Raw genomic sequence first — 20,583 nt, 5'->3', positions numbered from 1 at the left:
TTATTCACTGCCATATCCCCAGTGACTGTAACAGGGCCTGGCACATAGTAGATGCTCAATAAATATTTGTTAACTACAATTATTTTGGGAGACCAGTATTCCATAGTAAATAAGAGCTAAGGTATTGGACAGAAACAAACCTACGTATTATTTGTGGTTATAAACATATGAGTTGGGAAATGTAGGAAATGTTATTTGCTCCTAATGCATCTGAATTTTCTCAGTTGTAAAATGTAGATGATTATAATACTATATACATAATAGACGTGTAGTGAGATCTAATGGGATAATGTGTGTCAAACATCATGAAGCACCAGGTGGATAACACTGACGATCTAAAAATTGCTTATAAGCAGTGCCTAGCATGTAAGTGCTCAACAGTTAGTAGTTATTTTTTTTCATTTATGGTAAATATATGGAATGATTTGTGGTTAGAGTTGTTTTTGATGAACCTGTGATTGCTTAAATGATGCAAATAGATTTTTTAATTCATCAGTTTAGAGTGCCTTGTAGATAGCCTGGGCTGAAATAGCATTCTTTTCAATAGGGAGAAATTTGGTCTATTTTAATTTTACATTAGAGAGTTTCAACCCAACAAAAATTTTAATATGTGGTGTTGGAGAATGATTTCATTAAATGCAATATTAGGAAAGGGAAATTCCAAAGGAATCTTGTGATTTCTTTTGCAGAAAAAAAATCATCCTTTTGCAATCAGAATCATCATCCTATAATTTGTCTTTTGCAAATGTGGATGTATGCATACTTGATTTTATGAAACTCTGTGGAAGGACTTGCTGCAATGCTTCTCACAAACAGTGTGTGTATATATTTCCTGCATAAAAGGCTTCTTCAGCAGTTTTACTGAAGTTTCACCTACATTTTGGTAAAAATGTAGGAGGGAAGCCAGAAAATACATGTTTTAAACTCTCGTCAATCTGCATACAGAAACAATTAAAAAAGTTAAAGGCAAAATATCTTTGCAGATCTTACGTATTTCACGAATGTACAAAACAGTTTTTACCTAGTAAACGTTGCCCTGGGCAGTAACAGCAGAGAGAGAAAGTCTGAAGGGCAAGAAGAGCAGTAGCTGACGGCCGGCTGCAGCCCCTGGGCCCGCCTGAAACGCGCGGGCGGGAGGGGCTCCGCGAGCTGGCAGGTCCGCGCGGTGCCCAGGGCGGCGCGGTGCCCAGGGCAGCCCGAGTCGCGCCCGGCAAGGGACACCGGCGAGCACAGGCAGTCACTGCTCTTCAGAGGGCTCGGGAATACCAGCCCTCTCTCTCACGGAGCCCCACAGCTCACCATTCCGCGTGAACAGTACAGCGAATTTACAGCAGCAGTCAGAAACCCCCCAGCGGCTTCCTTACACCTGCGGGGAGGACGCCGGCTCTCCGTCGACCACAGGGCACCCAATGGGCGCCCGTCTCTCAACGGCCAATCAACGTCGGCCTTACATTCCGCGCCGAGAGCCGGAAGTCCCGGCCTCCCGGGGGCAGCCGCGCGTGTCACCGGGCGCGCAGGGCACCCCGAGGCTGCACTTGCTACCTGAGCGCTGAGGGACCGGCAGGCCAGCCCTGTCCCGGGCGGGCTGGGTTCGCTTGCCTTGGTTCCTGGCCACTGCTCATGTAATGCACTCCCTGAACCAGGAGATTAGGGCTTTCTCCCGGGATAACCTCAGGAAGCAATGCACCAGGGTGACGACGCTCACTGGGAAGAGGCTCATAGAGACGTGGAAGGGCGCCAGGCTTCACGTGGAAGAGGCGGCGCCGAGCGGCGGCGCGGGCGGCTACGTGCAGGATCTCAGCTCGGACCTGCACGTGGGCGTGGTTAGGCCCTGGTTGCTCCTGGGTGAGTGTGTCGATTTGTCGTTGCGTCCTTTGATCACATGGCTTTATCATTATTTCCCTCAATATGCAGTAGTTTGTCCTATCAGCTGTCCCCCCGAAAAGTGACCATGTTTCCTTTTGTGGACCCGGACTTCCATCGGCCAGCGGAGATGTCCTGCCCCGCAGTCTAACCCTAGGAAGTGTCGATTGGGGAGCCTATAGCGGCTGGTCTTTGAATTTTAGAAAAGCTTTCTTCCTGTTTTTCTAACTTCTCTGGAGAATAACACATTAATGTAGTGTTTTCTTTGATTATAAGAGTATAGCTTTTAAAAATAAAGTAAAAAGAATGCTTTTATTTGGAAAAACTTGAAGTTTCCACGTAGAGTTATGGAAAAGTTAGTGCTTGGAGCAGTGCCGCGCTTGTTGCCTGCCCGGCTGTTACAGACCCCGAGGCATGCAGGCCCCGAGACCCGTCTGCCCGCGGTGGCCCTTGACAGGGCGTTAGGGAAAAGGTGGACTTGATTTCATAGCTGTAAGTCTGATGGTTTTATGACTTTTTATATTATGGAAAATGCTGATTTTCTTCTATACAAAGATTAGTCCACAAATAGCAAACGAAGCACAGTTATAAGAGTATAAACTTGTCAGCTTAGCAAGAATATGGCACAGTAGTGTTTAAAAAATAGTCAACAATGTTTTCAGGTCGGTTTGAATTATTTTTCATTTTTGAACAGAGAAATGAAGACTTGGAAAGATTAATAATTTGTCAATATTCACACGGCCAAGCTATTCTTGAGTAAAAGCACTGGACTGGGAGTCAGAAATCGCCAGATACATGCAGCATCTCACTCCTTTTAAAAACTCTGTGAAGTAGGGGTTATCAACTCCATTCTACAGATGGGAACTGGACTTAAGGTTGGTTAGGCGACTCGCACAAGGTTAACACACCTAGTATGTAACAGCTGGACATCAAGCTTAAGTCCGATTGACTCCTGCTCTCCGTGGACACATGGACTGTCTCAGGGAATCTGGTTTTTATCCCTGATGTGCCTCTAACTTACTAGATGACTTAGTGCAAGTCATTTACCCTCTCTGGCCCTCTTAAAAGCTGTATGTAAAGCTGAAGTAACAGTATCTTCTTATCTCATAGGGTTGTTCTGAGGTTGTTGTAAAAGGGATTTTGTGGTGTGTGTGGATATATGTGTGTGTGTGAAAGATTTTTGAAACAAATCAATTGCAGTATACATATGAGTTGTTATTGTATTGTGTAATATGTGAATTATTACATGAACTATCTTTAAGTTCACCAAGTAAATTTCTCCAGCTAGTTTCCACAGCCCAGTGAAAAATTAAATGGATCATCTAGCTAGTCTGGGAAGTTCACCCAGGACTTGTACACCATTTCTAGGAAAGCAAATATATCCAGGCACATTTTTCAGTTATTTGGCTTCCATTGTAGTAATAATGGTTTAAAATTATTGTAAAGCCCGTCTGGGCGTGGCTCAGCGGTTGAGCATCAAGCTAGGATATAGGAGATGGCTGTTTGATTCCCTGTCAGGGCATATGCCTGGGTTGTGGGCTCGATCCCCAGTTGGGGGTGTGCAGGAGGCAGCCCATCAATGATGTTGATGTTTCAATTCTCTCTCTCCCTCTCCCTTCCTCTCTCTGAAATCAATAAAAATATATTTAAAAAATAAAAATAAAATAATTGTAGAATTTTAAACTTTGCTTATTATTATATTTTATCTGGGCTTATCCAAACTGAGCTGATCAAGGTAATGTTCTCATATTGGCACTGGAAACCTTCCCAGGATCCTAGGAGAGATCTGGAGGAGCTTGTGAAACTGGTCCTTATTTGGTCCCCTTTCTGGACCAGGAAATGGGATATTTTCATCAGGCATAACCTCCTTTCTTCTGAGAGGTAGATGGACCTTTTTCTGTCTAGTTACAAGTGCCTTATTCCTAAGGGACCCTTGGATGGTTACATCTAAAGTTCTTCCACATGAATGATGCAGGGGTTGTTTCTGATCAGACTAGGTTTCTTTTTTGGAGATGGGGGTTGTTTCAAGGTTGCTTCCAACAGCTTTTTTCACCTCTTCAAAGCATAACTCCAACCCAGTACTACATGCCAATTAACTTTTGTTTTTGGTGGAGAATAAAGAAAATGGAGAGCTAAATATAATAAATATATTTATATAAAATATAATCTGTCATTTTAAAATATAAATTTAAAATATATTCTGTCTTTTAAAAATATAATGTGTTTTTCAGTTAGTTCATTAATTCAAACAAGCTTCTGCCTTTCAAAAATCTTACATAGGCCCTTGAACTATCTAACAGGTTGCTAAAAGACCTTAATGAGAATTTTTGTCCTATGCTTTCCAAATTATATTTTTATAACAAAAATCACTAGGGCTTTTCTTCATTCGAACTTCATTTGTAAAAGTAGAAAATCCTGCCCTGGCCAGTGTGGCTCAGTAGGTTGGGTATTGTCCTGCACCAAAGAGTCACCGGTTCAGTTCCCAGTCAGGGCACATGCCCAGGTTGCTGGTGTGGGAGGCAACTGATCATCTCTCACATCGATGTTTCTTCTCTCTCTTTTTCTCTCTCTAAAATCAATAAAAACATTTTTTTAAAAAAGGTAGAAAATTTTATTTTTCTAGGGTAGGTTATATGTATTCTTAAGAAGCCACAGCTGGTGACATTTTGAGATCTCTTTAATTCTAGGTGAAAAGCTTGGGATCCTTTATAAGATTATAGAGGATGCCTAAGATCTAGGAAGCCCAGTATTCTTGGGGGCAGATAATACAGTAAATTTGTATAGTTCTTTATTTTGTAAAATTCTTTCACAAATATCATTACCTTATCCTGTTAACTTATACCTACTATTTATGAATATCCACTCCTATCAATTTTCTCAAATAAAACATTTCTCTTTGGAATACCATTTATTTTTCTTTTCAGTAATGTAATAATGTCTTTTTGGTTTGTTTTTGTGATGGTGAAAAGTGATTTGTAAGTTAGGATATGCTACGTCAGAATTTATACAATATTTGGTATTTTCATTTAAAAAGATCTCTTAAAAAATAGAAACAGGATTCTGGAGATCTTATGTAGCCTGTTTTTTATGATACATATATTGTGATTGCAGAATATTGAACTTGTTCAAAGTCTCAACTGTAATAATAGCATGTAATATATAGAGGAATGGGCAAAAGTAGGTTACACTTGTGAGTATGCGAAACAGAGTTTATTCTTGTATTATTATTTATTATTTATTTATGTCACAACTGTAAACCTACTTTTGTCCACCCTTGTCTTGTTTCAAAATCAGTTATCTCATCAGTTTCCTACTAAAACTTGGCCAAGATAATGAATATTAGTAATTTTTGTCAATGTACAATATAACTATAAATTATTATTATTAGAACTATTTGCTTAGTTCTATTACTATTCATCATCTTTTTATTATTTTAAAAAATCATCATATAGTAAAATTGACTTAGTATTCAGTTCTATGAATTTTAGCACATGTAGTCACCAATAAAATCATCAAATTCTTAAAATTGATATTTTTAAAAATCTTGATTGAGATAGTTTATAAAAAGAGAGCATACTATTTCAAAACAAAGGTTTTAATAACATCATAATATATGATTTAGTGTTTATTTCTTTTAATGATAAATATTTTGCCAATACAAATTTAATATAAGACTGCAATACAAAGCAGCCATTTAAAATGGGAAGAAAACTGATGTTTAATCTAGAATTTAGAGAGAATTAACCTGAATCGAATACTACTAAGTATTAGATGATGCACATAAGCCGATTACCTGAAGTCCATTTGTATTGACTAAAATTTTCCTCCCATATTATTGACACTCATATAATTTTCTTATTGTTTGAAAAGACAGAGCATACAAGTTGCATTTTTTTGTGTGTGTGTCTCAAAAATACTAAGTTTGTATCAACATACTCATAGTCTGGAAGTCACTTTCAAAATATGGCAGACAACTCTGAAATGTAATAGACAAGCTCCTTTTGTGTGTGTGTGTGTGTGTTTAATGGAAATGATCCAAGTATCCAGTTTTGATAAATATAATAATGGCAGTTTAGGATTAAAAAGAATTTCATTCATGCACTTTTTTTTTTTTTTTAAGGACTAGTCAAAGTAGAATTATTATTTAAAAGATGAATACATGTTAAACCACTAAATTTCAATTAAATTTTTTTTATCCCATTTCCCCCCTCTGGAGATAGTAAGGACTTCTGATAGAGAACTGAGAAAATTTTTTAAATTATGGAGCATTTCAAATGCATAGAAAATTCCAGGCAGTGCTATAACAAACAATTATCCGCCATTCTGCTTTAACAAATGTTAATATTTTGATAAGCTAACTTTTAAGCAAAATAAAGTTGAATGTAAGCTCAGTGAGGAGCCTGTGAGCTTTGTATTACCAAGAGAATATTGACCAACCAGCACACTGACTGGCCTTTCAGCTGCCTAAAGTCATGTCATAAAAGCTGGCAGATTTCCCAGATAGGTAACAAAAACATTGTTTATGGAAATAAAACATAATTCAGGAAAGTAAATTACTTGAATAAAAAATATTCTATTTTTTCAATTGTATAATTCATTATGTGTTAACTAGTTATTTACTTGTAAGAACTTGCTTTTTACCTATAGTCATTTTCCAAGTGTGGGAAATCTGGAAAGCCAGCTTTGACAGGAAGAATCTGTAAAAGGGCGCAGCCCTCGTGGTGCACAGAATGTGGGTGAATTCTATAGACCAACAGTGTTTACTTTAATCTTCTGGCTGTTCCCAAACCAGTTGATACTAAATCTTTTTAAAGATATTCTTTTTTAAGTTTCAAAACAAATAGTTATTTATTGTAAAAAATACAAATGAGCACAGAGAAGAAAAAAAGTCACCTTGTAATTCCACTGTTAACATTTTCTTTTATAGACTTCCTATCTATTTTAAGCATGCACATTTTTTTCTTACTACAAAAATGGATGATAGTATTTTGTAACCTGCTTTTATCACCCAACCCCTATTATTGGGCTTTTTTTTTTTTAACAAGAAAAAAAGAACCTATAACTGAGTGGTTTGTTTTATTTTTGTGGTATTATAAATAACACTATTATGAACATCCTGAGAGCTGGTCTTTGAAACATCCAGAACTTTTAGGAGAAATTCCTAGAAGTGGGATATCACAGTCTAAGAGTATATACAAGATGAATATTTTCATAATTATCACCAAATTGTCTTCCAGAAAGTTGAAATGAGGTTCTCCCAAGTTGTATTTTTTAAAATAAATGAATAACTAACAGAATTGTTGCAAAAATTGGATAAAAATCAGGATGATTATTTTCATGTTCAAGGTGATATGATTTATTTCTTATAGGGTCACAAGATGCTGCTCATGATATGGATACACTGAAAAAGCACAAGGTAAAAAAAAAATGTTTCAGGTCTGGAACCATGTATAGAAGGTATTTTAAATGTTACATTTATTTAGGAAAAACTATTTTGGTCCATTTCAGAGTTTAATTGGTAACATTTTTGGCTATCATTCTAATAAGTTGCAAAAATTATTACACCTAATTCAAATATATGGATTGTAATCTATATTTCCAGTTTTGTATTCTCTCAGTGTTCCTTCACGTATCCTTATGAACCTCACTTTGGAAATACATCTTCTTGCCTCTGTTTATATAGTTCCTCAGTGTGGGATAGATTTTCCCCTCTTCTTGTCCAAGACCTACCCAGTCCTTGAGTCCCCCAACTCATACACCACTTCTGCCCCAATGCCATTTCTCCTCCCCTCCCCTGTACAACTGATGTGATTTATTACTTATTTCAGTATTTACGCAAACAAAATTTTCTAGCCACTTACTATTTTGTGAAGCACTGTTTCAGGGTCATGGAATTGCTACAGTTTGAGGAATGCAAGAGGTTCTTGTTCACGTGATGCTTATGATTGAGGGGAAGGGACGGCAGAAAGACAAATAAGCAGCTATGGTACAGTGCATTGTGCATTGATGGGGAAGTGCAGGTTGCCACTGGAGTGCATAGGAGACGGTGCCCTTAACCCATATTTGTTTGGGTTGGGCTGGGTTGGGTTTAGATGCAGGAAAGATGGAATTATCCCTGCAGGAAGTGAAGTTGAAGTTTTGCTCTGAAAGGGTATGGGGAGGGAGCAGACAGAAAAGTGGATGGGGAGGGAGCAGATAGAAGAAATGGTTTGTGTGAGGACCCATAGGCAAGGGAAAGGGTGATGTTTCAGGCATAGAAAAGAAGTTCAGTAACCCTGAAATAGAGAATGTGGGAAAGAAGGGTACCAAGAGACAAGGCCAGAGGTAAGTGTGAGCCAGATCAAAAGTCCATGTAAGCCAGAGTAAATTGTTTGGACTTGGTCCAAAAGACAGTGGAAAGCCACTGAAAGGTTTTACCTGGGGATCAAATTTGCATTTTAGAAAGACTATATTCATTAGAGGCAGTGTGGAAAATAGACCAGCGGGCTCTGCAGGTTAGAGATGGGAGACTAGTTATAAGGCTGTTGGAATAATCTAAAAAAAAATAAAAAATGATGGTGGCTTAGATTAGGATTCAGCAGTGAGGGTAGAGAGAAGTTGATGGATTTGAGTTTCTTTTTAAAGAGACTCATAATTTAACCATTAACCTACAGGTCAGGGTTGGGAAGAGGGTCAGATTGAGGGAAGGAGTCAAAACTGATATCCCAGCTTTCTAGGGTAACTAAATAGGGTTGATGCCATTCCATGAGATGGGGAGGAACAGGTTTTGGAGGAAAACAATGAGCCCAGTTTTGAACATTTTAAATTTCAGATGGTATGGATAACCTGGGTTAAGTTATTCAGTAGACAGTGTTGATATTTGTGGTCTGAAGTTCAGGTGAGAGGTAAAAATATAGCTTGAGGAACCTTCAGGGTATAAGCCGTGATTGGAATCATTGGAGTAGATAAAGTCACCTGGGAAAAGGTATGAAGTGAACAGAGAAGAAGGCCTACAACAGAACCCTGGGTGATACCAAACCATAATGGTCAGGAAGAAGAATTTGCAGACAGAAAGTTGGAGTTAAGAGGTCATAGGAAAGTAAAAAATGTATGATGTCATGGGAGCCAAAGAAGGCGAGTGTTTTAAGGAGGAGTCAGCAGAGTCAAATGCAGCAAGAAGTTTAAGCACAATTAGCACTAAGTGGATCTAGTGCTTAGTTGGATTTTGCAACGAAGAAGTTGTTAGTGATTTTGGTGGGAACAGTTTCATTTGAATTGGACACTAAAACCAGATGTTGGGTGATTGAGAAATGGACGAAATGATGGCAGACAAAACAAGCAAGCAAACAAAAAAAAACAAAAAATAGAAGAAGCGAGAACAGGAACAGCCAAGGGAGGGAGATGGGCGAGTTTTGAGCATGTTTTAGAGCTGATAGCAGAGGAAGGCATTAAAAATAGAGCAAGAATTGTGGCTAGAGGGATGTGCCAAGAAAGTAGTAGGCTGTTTCCCCCCAAACACGGGTTCCAAAATGAGCCTTAGAAAGGATGCAGGAGCACATCATCCACTGTAGTAAGAAGGCGGAAGGAACAGGCTGGGAAAGGTGTAGACAAGGTTGTTAAATTTGATGGTAAATGTGAGGGTTCCTATGTGATGGCTTCTCTTTTTACTGTGAAGTAGTAAGTGAAGTGATCTGGAGGAAGGAAGAGATAGGGTTGAAAGTTATTAGGAGAGTGGGGAAGGTTTGGAAGAGTTGATATGGAGACTGAGGGAGAGGGCCTACTAGGGAAATATAGTTGCTAACCACTGCTGAGGGCCAAGAAAGGTTGGCTCTCAAATTTATGATCTGCAGTATTGTGCCACTCACTTTTCTCCCTAATGCTTAACAGTCTGGTGTACAGCCAGCTTGTACCAGACAGATGCACGGGAGGTGGGCCGTGGACTATAAGCTAAATACAAAAGGAATTAAAGGCAAGAGGGGGCTGATGGGTAAAAAGAAACAGAACCATCAAGGAGTTGATGTTTCTTGTGAGGTCTAGTGGAAGTAACTGAATGAAAGAGCTGGAAAGGTGAGAGTGGGAGGTTTGAATTTATTGTATCAGACTTGGAGCACTTTTGGGTGTTGGCCTTGAAGGAGTGTGATTGGAGTGGAGTGATGAGGAAAGTCCCTGGAGATAAGGTAATCAGGAAACTGTTAAACCCAAGTGGAAACTGATGTCACGCAGGATAATGGTGGGACTTGGAACAGGACTCAGCCAACTGACAGGTGCCCCCAAAATACAATCAGTTTGTATAAACCTCAGAGAGCAAGGATTTTTCCTGGAGGGTGGAACAGAAGTGACTTGGAAGAGGCAGGGAGTATCCAAAAGAAGGCAACCCTGCCTCTCACCCATGCGGTAAATGAGTGCTAGGCCCCTCTCTAGGTTGAGGAGATACAGAAATGAACATGGAGTAAGATCCTTGCTCTTAAAATAAGATATTTTGAGATGAGAATGCATTCTCTGAAAGAATTCAAAGGAGGCAATGCAAGGAGTTGGGGGGCTGCCACATGAATCAGGGTCGGCCTTTTTGAGGGTATTACTTTTCAACTGAGACCTTACGAAAGAGTCAGCCATGCTTAGATCAGGACAAGAGGACTTCAGGCTGAGAGAATAGCAAATGTGAAAGCTTATGGGGGCAGGGGCAGCAAGTTCAGTAACCTCTTCCTCTGGTCCCATAACACTTTGTTCTCCTGCAGCCCTTCACACTTCTTTGTATTATCCTCAGTAAACATGTTTTTCCCTTCTCTATTATTCAGCAAACTTCTAGACAATTGAGACCTTGTCCTACTTATCGTTGTTGCCCACAGCTCTGAGAAAAAAGTTTGATTGAACTGAGTCTAAACATTTTGTGATAAACATTTGCAATTAATTTCCCCAAGAAATAGCTACTAACCAATTCATTAGCTAATCTGATACGTTTAGTTGTCAACTTACTTGTGCTTAAATTGGACTCCTCTTGTTATAACAATTCCTGTCTGACAATAAGAAATAATTTCTCAGAATAAAAATGAAAAATAGAAAAAACCAATAAATTTGTTTGTTGGCAAGTAATGTTATGATTTATCCCCTCTTATGATACATACACTAGTTCAAATTCCATTTCATCCTGGTGATGTAGCTGTTTTAAAGATCCCTTCATCTCTGTGCACATGACCTGTTAAATGCCTGGAAGAAGCAGAGGTAAACTGAGTAGCTGAATAGAGGGTTTCTAGAAAAATTTAAGGATGCTGCAAAACAAAATTATTGGTTTAAATACATGGCACATTTCAAAGGGATGTCCTAGCATTTAAGTAAAATGCTGTAACTAGGAGAAATTTTCTTATGGAGCCTCACTTCAGAAATGTCTATAGGCATTTTATTTTAATATTTAGATATGGTCATAATGGTTGCGTTATTAATGAGGTGCACCTTGAGTGCCTGATGGGTGCCGGATGAAGTCCTGTGGGGGATAGAAAACTAAGTGTAACATAAAATGTTCCAAGTTATTTATTGCAGAATTGTTTATAATAGTAAATTATTGAAGACAAACCATGTGTCCGTCAATAGGGAATTGGTTACATGAACAACAGAATACCCACATCCTAGAATGCTATGTAGCTATAAAAGGAATACAAAAAAGGGTCTCTAAAGACTGACATGAAGAGATCTCCAGGACGTATTTAAATGGGAGGGGGACCCCAAGGTGTCGTCTTTGTGTAAGAAAGGGAGTAAATAAAATATTTGCATAGAGATACTCTAATAGAATGTACAAGAAACCAACAAAGGGGGTTGTCATCAGTGTGGGAGATAATGGAATGGACAAGGGCAGGGCGAGAGCAAGAATTCTTAATGTTTCTTTTTTATAATGTTTTTATTTTTGAACTAGTTCAAAAACTAATATTTTATTAAAGTTGGAAATAATAATACCAAAATATGAGTATTAAGTGAGATAAATTGTATGCCTAGCACATAATAAATACTCAGTAAAGGGGCTATTCATATTATCCTTATTATAAAGGGCACCCCAAAGGCAGCCATGGTTAGGACCCCTGTAACTGCATTTTGGAAGTACACTTGAGTACTAGAAGGGTTTTGGGCTGGGTCCCTATCACCACCACCACTTGTGACTCAGTACTGTTTTTTTCTTTCAAGACCATTCAAGCAATATACATATAAATTGCATTTCCAAACAGCTAAACTACCCAGGCACTGCAATTTATATGTATAATATATGCAATTTATATGTATAATACACAATATTTGTAATGCACTTTAAAAACTATATTTTTATTGATTTTTAGAGAGAGAGGAGGGAGAGGGAGAGAAACTTACGCGAGAGCACATCGATAGGCTGCTCCCTGCACGCCCCCACCAGGCACTGAGCTTGCAACCTGGGCATATCCCCTGGCCCGGAATCAAACCAGCAACCCTTCAGCGCACAGGACGACACCCAAGCACCGGTCAGGGCTAGTAATGCACTTTACCTTTCAGTTCGTTTTCTCAAGATTCTCATTTGGTCTTCTCCATATCTGTGATATATAGGGAAGAAATACAGATGAGATATATATTCTGGAAGTGGTCAGAACTCATCCTTGGTCTTTTGGGAATATAGAATATAGTTGTAGTTGTGAAGACGAAGCAAACACATCAGTATTATAAAACACTGGAAGATGTTATGTAATTAAGGGCAGAATCATATAATCCTGGCCAGAAGGACACTGGGAATGAGAGAGTGACTTGACATAGATAAGACTTCACTGGGGAAAGCAGAAGGACATTTCAGACTTTATCTTCTAAAAATGCCCTTCCTTCTTTCTAGCTTCTCCCTTCCCTTCTCTATTTAAGAGTCTCTCTGGAGTAGACATTTGAGGTCCTTTCTGTTATCTTTCTTCCACAAGGCAGCAAAGTTAGTAAATGGCCTGTGGTTCTGTCTTATGAGGCCTAGCTTCCTGATTGTCTTAATATTCTTTTGGTTGTGAAAGACAGGCACCTAAGCAAGGGAACAGAATGTGTAGGATGACTTAGGGGGGTCTCTGGAACCCAAGGGCAGAGCATGGCCATGCCAGAGAATGGAGGCCATCTCGATAGCCCCTCTCTCCACTGGCCTTGTGGCCGCTCTCTGTACACCTACTCTGTTCTTCTCCTTTGGGATCAGGAATCTTTCAGCTTCTCCCAGCACTTAAGTGAAAACGGCTGTGTGTCTTAAAGCTCTCACATTTGTGTATCATTCTAGCTGTCTTTGACACCTATTTAAAAAAAAATTCTGAAGTGAATCTGGTCAACCTAGCTTCAGTCAAATGCCCACTTGAATCTAGTCGGCTGTGCTGGAGGGAGCGTGGGCACTGCCAGAGCCGTACCTGTGAGGGTCGTGGGGGCCAGAGGGGCGGTGCTGCACAGGTACTCTACAATATGTGTGAAATACACGAAAATACTGCGATTAGGCAAAAACCTCTGGCGCAGAAAGAACCCTCCCCCCCAAAAAAACCACAATAAAACTAAGACATGTGCTAAGAGAGAATAAATGGAGTGAGAAGCATGACAAGAGAGACTCATTTTTCTTGTCTGTGTGGCCTTTGGGTTCTCTTGAGGGACTTTCCGTGGCTCCTTCCATATGCTTGCAGGCTCTAGGAAAGGGGCTTGAATGCATACACGGGGCAGGAGGTTGCTTATGTGTGCCACTTGAAAGTCTTTCATGACCGTGCCGTCTTTCACTCGCACTAATTCATCAGAACCTCTGGGGTTAAGGCCCGGTGGCGTTGATATTTTTGCAAAGCTCACCGGGTGATTCTAATGTGCAGTCATGCTGGAGAACCATGTACTTACAAGGAGGAAATCATTATTGAAAGGGAAGTTTGTGCTGCTGATACACTCCCCTTACTTAAGTTTTTTATATGGACATTCACTGACTTATTCAACAGATATTTTAAGTACTTCTGGGCCAGGGTCACTGTTCATTCACAGTGAATAAGTTAAACATGCTCACTACCCTCCTGGAGCTCCTGATACAGCAAAGGAGATCAAACAATCTCTAAGTGGTAAGGGCAGTGATAGGATAAGTAGAGGGTGCTATGGAAATGCCTAGAAATAGCGCCTCGGTGAGGGATGAGGCAGGTAGGTCAGGCTTTCCTGAGGAAGTACTATTCAAGTACGTCATGCTTAAATTGTTTATTCTTGTTACAGATCTCAACATCCCAGCCTCTCTTCGATGAACCTAGTTCATGAGAATTTTTAAAAATCATTTTTTCCCCCTCTCTTTAAGGTGACTCATATTCTCAATGTTGCATATGGAGTTGAAAATGCTTTCCTGAGTGACTTTACATATAAGAGCATTTCTATACTGGATATGCCTGAAACCAATATCCTGTCTTATTTTCCAGAATGTTTTGAATTTATTGAACAAGCAAAAATGAAGGTAAGTTTTATTTTGATCCAAAGTTCTTCAGAAGCAGAAATTTTAAAATACAGGTCCATCATCTGATCTTTATTCTTTTTGTAATGAATATGTAGAGAACCATTATGAAATTTCCCCTCCAACAATATTTCATTAGTTCCTACAACTATTTAGTTTTCTAATTGCTCTTTTCTCGATGAGATATTTATTTTTAAGATCAACCTCCCCTCCTCCTATGCTTGTGTATATATGTACTTAGACTTCCTTTGACAGTTTATAACCACCTGCCCACTGACCAATTTGCAATATAATCAAGTAAACTATGGGGTAGAGGTTGCTCTAGTCCAGTTAACAATGAACTTACGAAGATTCATGTGCATTTAGTTTTGCAGCCATGGTAGGCAGCGTGGATCTGTGCATTTTTAACAATAAAATTTTAGGGCTCTCTAAGGACTAAATTGGTATTGCTTTACTGTGGTTGTATGAAAATGCTGATAAGTAGCTGTCCATTGGGTCTCTGACTTTAGAAGACCAACTGACGGTATAAAATACTTCGATCTTGGTACTGTATCCAAGTCAACACGCTGACAGACTAGATTTCTAGTTTGGCTGTTACCCGTAACTATACCTTGAAATTACATCATTTTTAATCAGCATGTAATTCTTACAAACTTTATGTGAGATGAGTAGATGGGAATGTAGAAGCACTTACAGAGAAAGGTAACTCTCCAGGAACACCTAACACTTAATGACAGTTAACATTAGAATCAGGTTTAATTGAAATCTGCCTAATGATCTCCCTTCTGCCCTTTCTCCCTCTTTTTCTCCCTCCCCTCCCTTCCTTTCATTTAGTGATATTTATTGAGTGCTATATGTGCCCAGCACTGTTCTAGGTGCCTTCTCTAGATTACTCAGAAAATATAAAACTATTCAACCTTATTATTCCACTTTATTTAATAGCAGATATTTGGATGAAAGAAAAGAGACCTTCTAATTCAAACCTTAATTAATATTGGCCAGTCTGTTCTCCTGTGAAAAATACAATAGGCTCTAGATTGTAACATTCCAGGGTGCCAGTAATTAGTTTTTAAAATAAAAATGATAATGTCTCTGTATTAGCTGTTTCTCTAAGGAGATGTAGAATATGCCTTACGATGGTAAAGGGAAAGTGTAGACATCATTCATAGTAATATTATAATTAGAAGATATGTCCATGTTGCAAGTCAGAAGTAGAAAGGGTAACAGTTAATTAAAATGGTCCTTTGCTTGGTTTCCTGGAAAACAGAACCTGAGACAAGTGTTAAGAGCTGGTACTTCATTTGAGAGGTGCAACCCCCAGGCAGTGAGAGTGAGAAGAGAGGGAAGTGGCGCAGGGAAGGATTGAGAAGCAACCTAAGACGATGCGTTTACCCTGCTGAGTACAGCTTCACAGTGAACTGACAGTGACGTAGCTGGGTGCTCGGCAGGTACACCTGCTCTACCACTCGAAGCATCTCTGGGCAGGGAGTACAAAGAAACTTTAACACAGAATTTGGGAGGGAGGGAAGAGAGAGAATTTATCTACCTGGCTCTCTGTCAGTTCCTGTTTCCCACTGGTCAGTTTACCCGTGGGGAAATAACTAACCCCGCAATTCCAGGGTCCAACACCTGACTCCTTCTGCACTTACCTTGAAGGCAAACCCAGTGCCCTGTGGTATGATTTTCCATCCAAGTTCAGAAGCAGCAGGAGAATCCAGAACTCAGGGTGTCCCTCTCTCTGCAGAGGCTGCCACTGGGAAAGGGGGCCAGGCCTTTTCAGGCAAGCAAAACTCAACCAGCCTAAAAGGAACAGTTGGCTGCAGAGCCGATGGCTGAGGTGGAGCAAGTTTAGGGTCCATGAGATGATGGCACCAAGAGAATCTGAGGAGGAGCATAAAATGTTTGTGCTACAAGTTGTATTAGAATTCCACAGTATGTTCTAACTTCTCAAGCCTTACGTTTTACACTGGGATCCCAACCTCAGTCAGTATTTCCTTGCCCAGAAAACTCTTTGTTGTTTGGATTAATACATATTTATTTTTAGCAATAGAATTCTTGAATTGTCTTCATTCATTTTTTTTCTAGATGAGACCTCTTTTTGACTTTGTCTGTTGTATATGCAAGTGTTATGAAATCTGATCACCCAGTGAATTGCATGTTTCAAAGCAACCTTTGTAAGCCCTCCTTTGCTGGTTTTAGCTGCCAAATGGAGTGTCTTCCATTTTTCCGTGTCTTTCCTCATTTCTCTCTGTATTTATAAAACCCTGTTTGTTTCTCTGTCCTTCCTCTATCTCTGCTCATGCATTATTTGCCAGGTTTATGCCTAAAGGGACAGAAATACACATGAAAGGGAAGTAGTAAGGTAACCCCCATAGCCTCAAGAGGTCTCTTTAGAAAATTTATGTGTGAATTTTTAATGTGTGAAAGGGTTTGTTAGTATGAAAATATGTATTTGATATTCCGTGTTTACTTTATTATGTATTTGATGTGATTTTTAAAACATGATGTTAGTAATCCATATCATTGTAGAAACATTGGAAAATACAGATAACTAAAAATTAAGATCGCCCTATTCCCCAAATTTAGACATAATGATATATTTTCCTATATATCAAAAGACTCATTTACAAAAGACCTGAACTTGGCTCAGGTAATCTGTTAACAAATATTCATTAGTTATTCTCAGAAGATAAGAGTGATATATATTGCTGTCTTCAAGGAGTTTGCAATCTAGTTGACAAGCTATTAATAACAACACAAGAACAAAGAAAGCTTGATAAAATGGAAATACTGTAACCTAATTTACTGCCCACAGCAAAATGGTGATTTGAGTTTTTAAGAAATTGCTTTCTTCTCAGAATGCAGAACAAAATTATTTTCTTTGCTTAGCAAACATTTATGGAATATCTACTATGTGCCAAACATTGTACTAAGTTCTAAGCAAACAGAGATGGCTAAGATAGTTCCCTGCCCTCATCTCACTCAGAGCAGATGCCAGGGTTTGCTGGACCAAGAAGAGCAGAAGAGGCTTCCAGGCAGAGCATAACAGGAAGTGCAAAAGAAAAAAATTGATTTGTAAAATTTTTAATTGTCACTTCTTTGAATTCTGTAAAGGGGATATAAAGCCAATAATTTTTCTGTAAATACTTTCAAGGCCTGCATGATACCCAAGGAATAATAAAAGGTAAATAGGTAAATTCAATAGCTATGGAAACCAACAGAGAGGTAGCTGGTACATGAAGAATGTGAGAGAGAAGAAAACACTAACATTATTAAACCTTAGCTAAAACTGGCTGCACAGTGTATAAGACTGAAAGTAAAGCTGGTTTCATTTTCAAAGGCATAGGTATGGATCATAAAATAAAGATGACTAGTATATAGTCAGAAATATTAAAAATGACCTTGAAGGATATCTCTCATTAAGCTTTATGATTCTAAGTTTCTTTGAAATATAGGATTTGTTTTGAGTTAAAAGAAGTTCATTAATAGTTTTCATCAGTTACTATATGTACTATGATTTTAAAGTGTCTTCAGTCTCATAAAAATGAACTATTGTATAAAGTGAGAAAAGTTTCATATATGTATAGTATTTGTGTTTTGCTTTTCTTGTACAGAAAGTCAATATCTGGAAATGACACACACACATATATATACACACACACATATATGCATATATATGTGAAAAAATTGAAATTGTCTTTTTGATATGAGGATTTTCAAAATATTAACTAATTTTGTTGTGTATCATTTAGATTTCTTGGAATGAGATGCACTTGCAAATTTGCTACAACAGATCTAGGAAAGGAATTTTGCAACAGATTTATGAATCTGAGAAAATTGCCTTGCAAAAGCAAAATAAGCCAATGAGCTATAAACAGTATTGCTAATACAAGGTTTGGGTAGAGAGTTTTTAGTTCTAAGTTTTGTTTTTTCCCCCTTCTGCTGTTTCAATCTTTATTTTTTTATACTGTACCAAAAGAAGAATCAGGAAATGAAGTAACTAAAATGTCTAGTTCTGTAGTGTGTTCTCGAAGTTCACTACATTTCATTTAGGTCATTAACTTTTTAAAAGCTTGAAATAAGCCAACCTATATCAGTGGTGTTCCATTAGATCTATCACATTCATTATTAATGCAATATTAACCCCCATCAGCATTGGTCTTGCACTGTGTCTCTTTTCACTTGTTAAGTATCATTTTCAAGTTACCTGAAACATTATTCTTTTATTGACCTCATGCTGGTGTCTAATTACCTTTTCCACTTCACATTGTCGTGAGCTATTTGTGTCATTTTACTACCTCATAAGTTTAACTATTTTTAAAATTAAAAAATTTTTTCCCCATCACCATTTATCCCCCCTATACCCTCCTGCAGCTTCACCCCTCACCCCCATTCCCTGCAATCACCAGATGTTGTCCAACTTCTCTCTAGAATATATCTAAAGGTAGAAAATTTTTTCCTTGCTGATCATTTTACACGGAGATTTCTAAACTAATGACATTAGCTTTATGGGAACACTATGTGTACATGGAATGTCTCAGGCTTTCTGTTTAGTTTATCATTACGATTTTCTTCATGTTTCCACATATATTTTCTGTAATTCTTCTCTTATTAAAAATTATTAATAATTTTTCTCTTATTAGCTAACTTATTAGACTTTTGTGTGTACTTTAGTGGGTTACTTCATTTTAACAAAGGATACTGTTTCAGAATTCCAAATACATCATCAAAGCACTTCAATCCTAAGAGGTGGAAAGAGGAGGTGTTGGGTGGTTGATTGATTGGTTTTTCCATTCTTTCCTTACAGTGAATTGTATTTTGATAATTGAATAAATTGATAGGATGACTATTTTTATTTTATAATTTTAAATAATATAAGAATGTACCATTGATTTAATAACCTGCCTTAAATGAATAATGAAGGGCTTTGTTTGATTTTATTGCAGGATGGAGTGGTTCTTGTTCATTGTAATGCAGGAGTTTCCAGGGCAGCTGCAGTTGTAATAGGCTTCCTGATGAATTCTGAAGAAATCTCACTTACCAGTGCTTTTTCTTTGGTGAAAAATGCAAGGCCTTCCATATGTCCAAATGCTGGCTTCATGGAGCAGCTTCATACATATCAAGAGGGCAAAGAAAGCAAGAAGTGTGACAAAATACAGGAATTAGAAGGGGACAGCAATTCATGAGTTACATTCTAGCCGATGATGGACAATAGTTTCTGAGTTGGCCTCTATAACCACCTTTTCCCTTTTTGGGAGAGTAAACTAATAAAAACTTTTTCTCTTGCTTTTTTTTTTCTCCCCCGAGTGAAAATAGAGGTCAATTGATTGTCCTGAGCTAGCGTATGAACAATTTAAAAAATTATATTATGTTTTCTTTGGTATTATAATGTGTGAGTAAATGCTTCTTTGATTAGCTAGGGGAGAATAACAATGTATTACCAATAATTGATTTCTGTAGAAGAAAAAAGCTTAAATTTAAAATCTATGTTAGAGTATGGAAAGATTAAATCAGTTGGTTAAGACTTTTCTATTCCAGCAACTGTATCCATGAAGGAAGAAACCTGAAATGTTACCATTTCAGAAGGAGATAAATTTCTTTGTAAATAATTTAAGATTAAAAATCAATACCTTAAAACTTCCAAAATAGGTAACCAAAATGTGAAGGTTTACACAGTAGTTAATCAGTGGTTATAATATTCACAAAATTTTTAAGTCCTTTTGTACCCACTTTTCATTTTTATTTTTTAAATTTAATTATATTTTCTGCATTTATTTATAAGTTCTTGGGTAGATTTTCTCTCTTACATTATCATGAGCTTATGGTTCTATAATTAGGTGATCTAGTCTCTTACATTGTGTGCTTTTCACTCTGGATCCCTAGCATTCTCTTTTTGGGTCCCATGATAATATTTTTTACCTTCTTGGATCTGTAGGAAAATATTTTATACTTAAAAATCATTTTTTAGATGTCATTTGTTCAATGATATGTTTTCTAGTTCAATATTCTACTAGGAAACATAGTTTAAGGAAACAAGGGTTATGGTTTTATAAGAAATTTTAAATACATTGTTAGAAAGCCTAAAATTATTTACACTTTTACCTCTGGCCAGAGGCTTTGAATAGCTTCTTTTTTAAAAAATTAAGTCTCCATATTGGCAAGGCTAATCTCCACATTATAAATTTGCTTGAACATATTCTTTGACTTATTAAAAATAAAATATACTTAAAATTAATATAATAATTATGAAAGGATTTATTTAATAGCTTTCAAGTAACCTTTCATGACTTAGAAAATGTAGCCATTTAGATTTT

At 37.8% G+C, this 20,583-nt stretch overlaps 1 protein-coding gene across 1 annotated transcript; it reads left to right on the top strand.

Moving 5' to 3' along the window:
* Positions 1-1,532: 1,532 nt before the first annotated feature.
* Positions 1,533-20,279, top strand: DUSP19 (dual specificity phosphatase 19). The gene is made up of 4 exons (XM_016212189.2): positions 1,533-1,845; positions 7,233-7,279; positions 14,120-14,272; positions 19,216-20,279. The coding sequence occupies exons 1-4, from the start codon at positions 1,626-1,628 to the stop codon at positions 19,453-19,455; spliced, it is 660 nt and encodes a 219-aa protein (XP_016067675.2). The 5' UTR covers positions 1,533-1,625; the 3' UTR covers positions 19,456-20,279.
* Positions 20,280-20,583: the final 304 nt, after the last annotated feature.

This window comes from Miniopterus natalensis, chromosome 8, assembly GCF_054644295.1.
Source record: "Miniopterus natalensis isolate mMinNat1 chromosome 8, mMinNat1.hap1, whole genome shotgun sequence".
In the NCBI taxonomy this organism is placed as follows: Eukaryota; Metazoa; Chordata; class Mammalia; order Chiroptera; family Miniopteridae; genus Miniopterus; species Miniopterus natalensis.
The sequence above is the reverse complement of the archived record's forward strand: the minus strand, read 5'-3'. Positions and strand labels throughout refer to the sequence as shown.

What these genes read in the sequence shown, in the direction of transcription:
- DUSP19 (XM_016212189.2), top strand. Translation starts at nt 1,626, where the DNA reads ATGCACTCCCTGAACCAGGAGATTAGGGCTTTCTCCCGGGATAACCTC. An exon ending in ATACACTGAAAAAGCACAAG is followed by an intron (nt 7,280 to 14,119) that starts GTAAAAAAAAAA and finishes CCTCTCTTTAAG; the next exon opens with GTGACTCATATTCTCAATGT. An exon ending in TTGAACAAGCAAAAATGAAG is followed by an intron (nt 14,273 to 19,215) that starts GTAAGTTTTATT and finishes ATTTTATTGCAG; the next exon opens with GATGGAGTGGTTCTTGTTCA.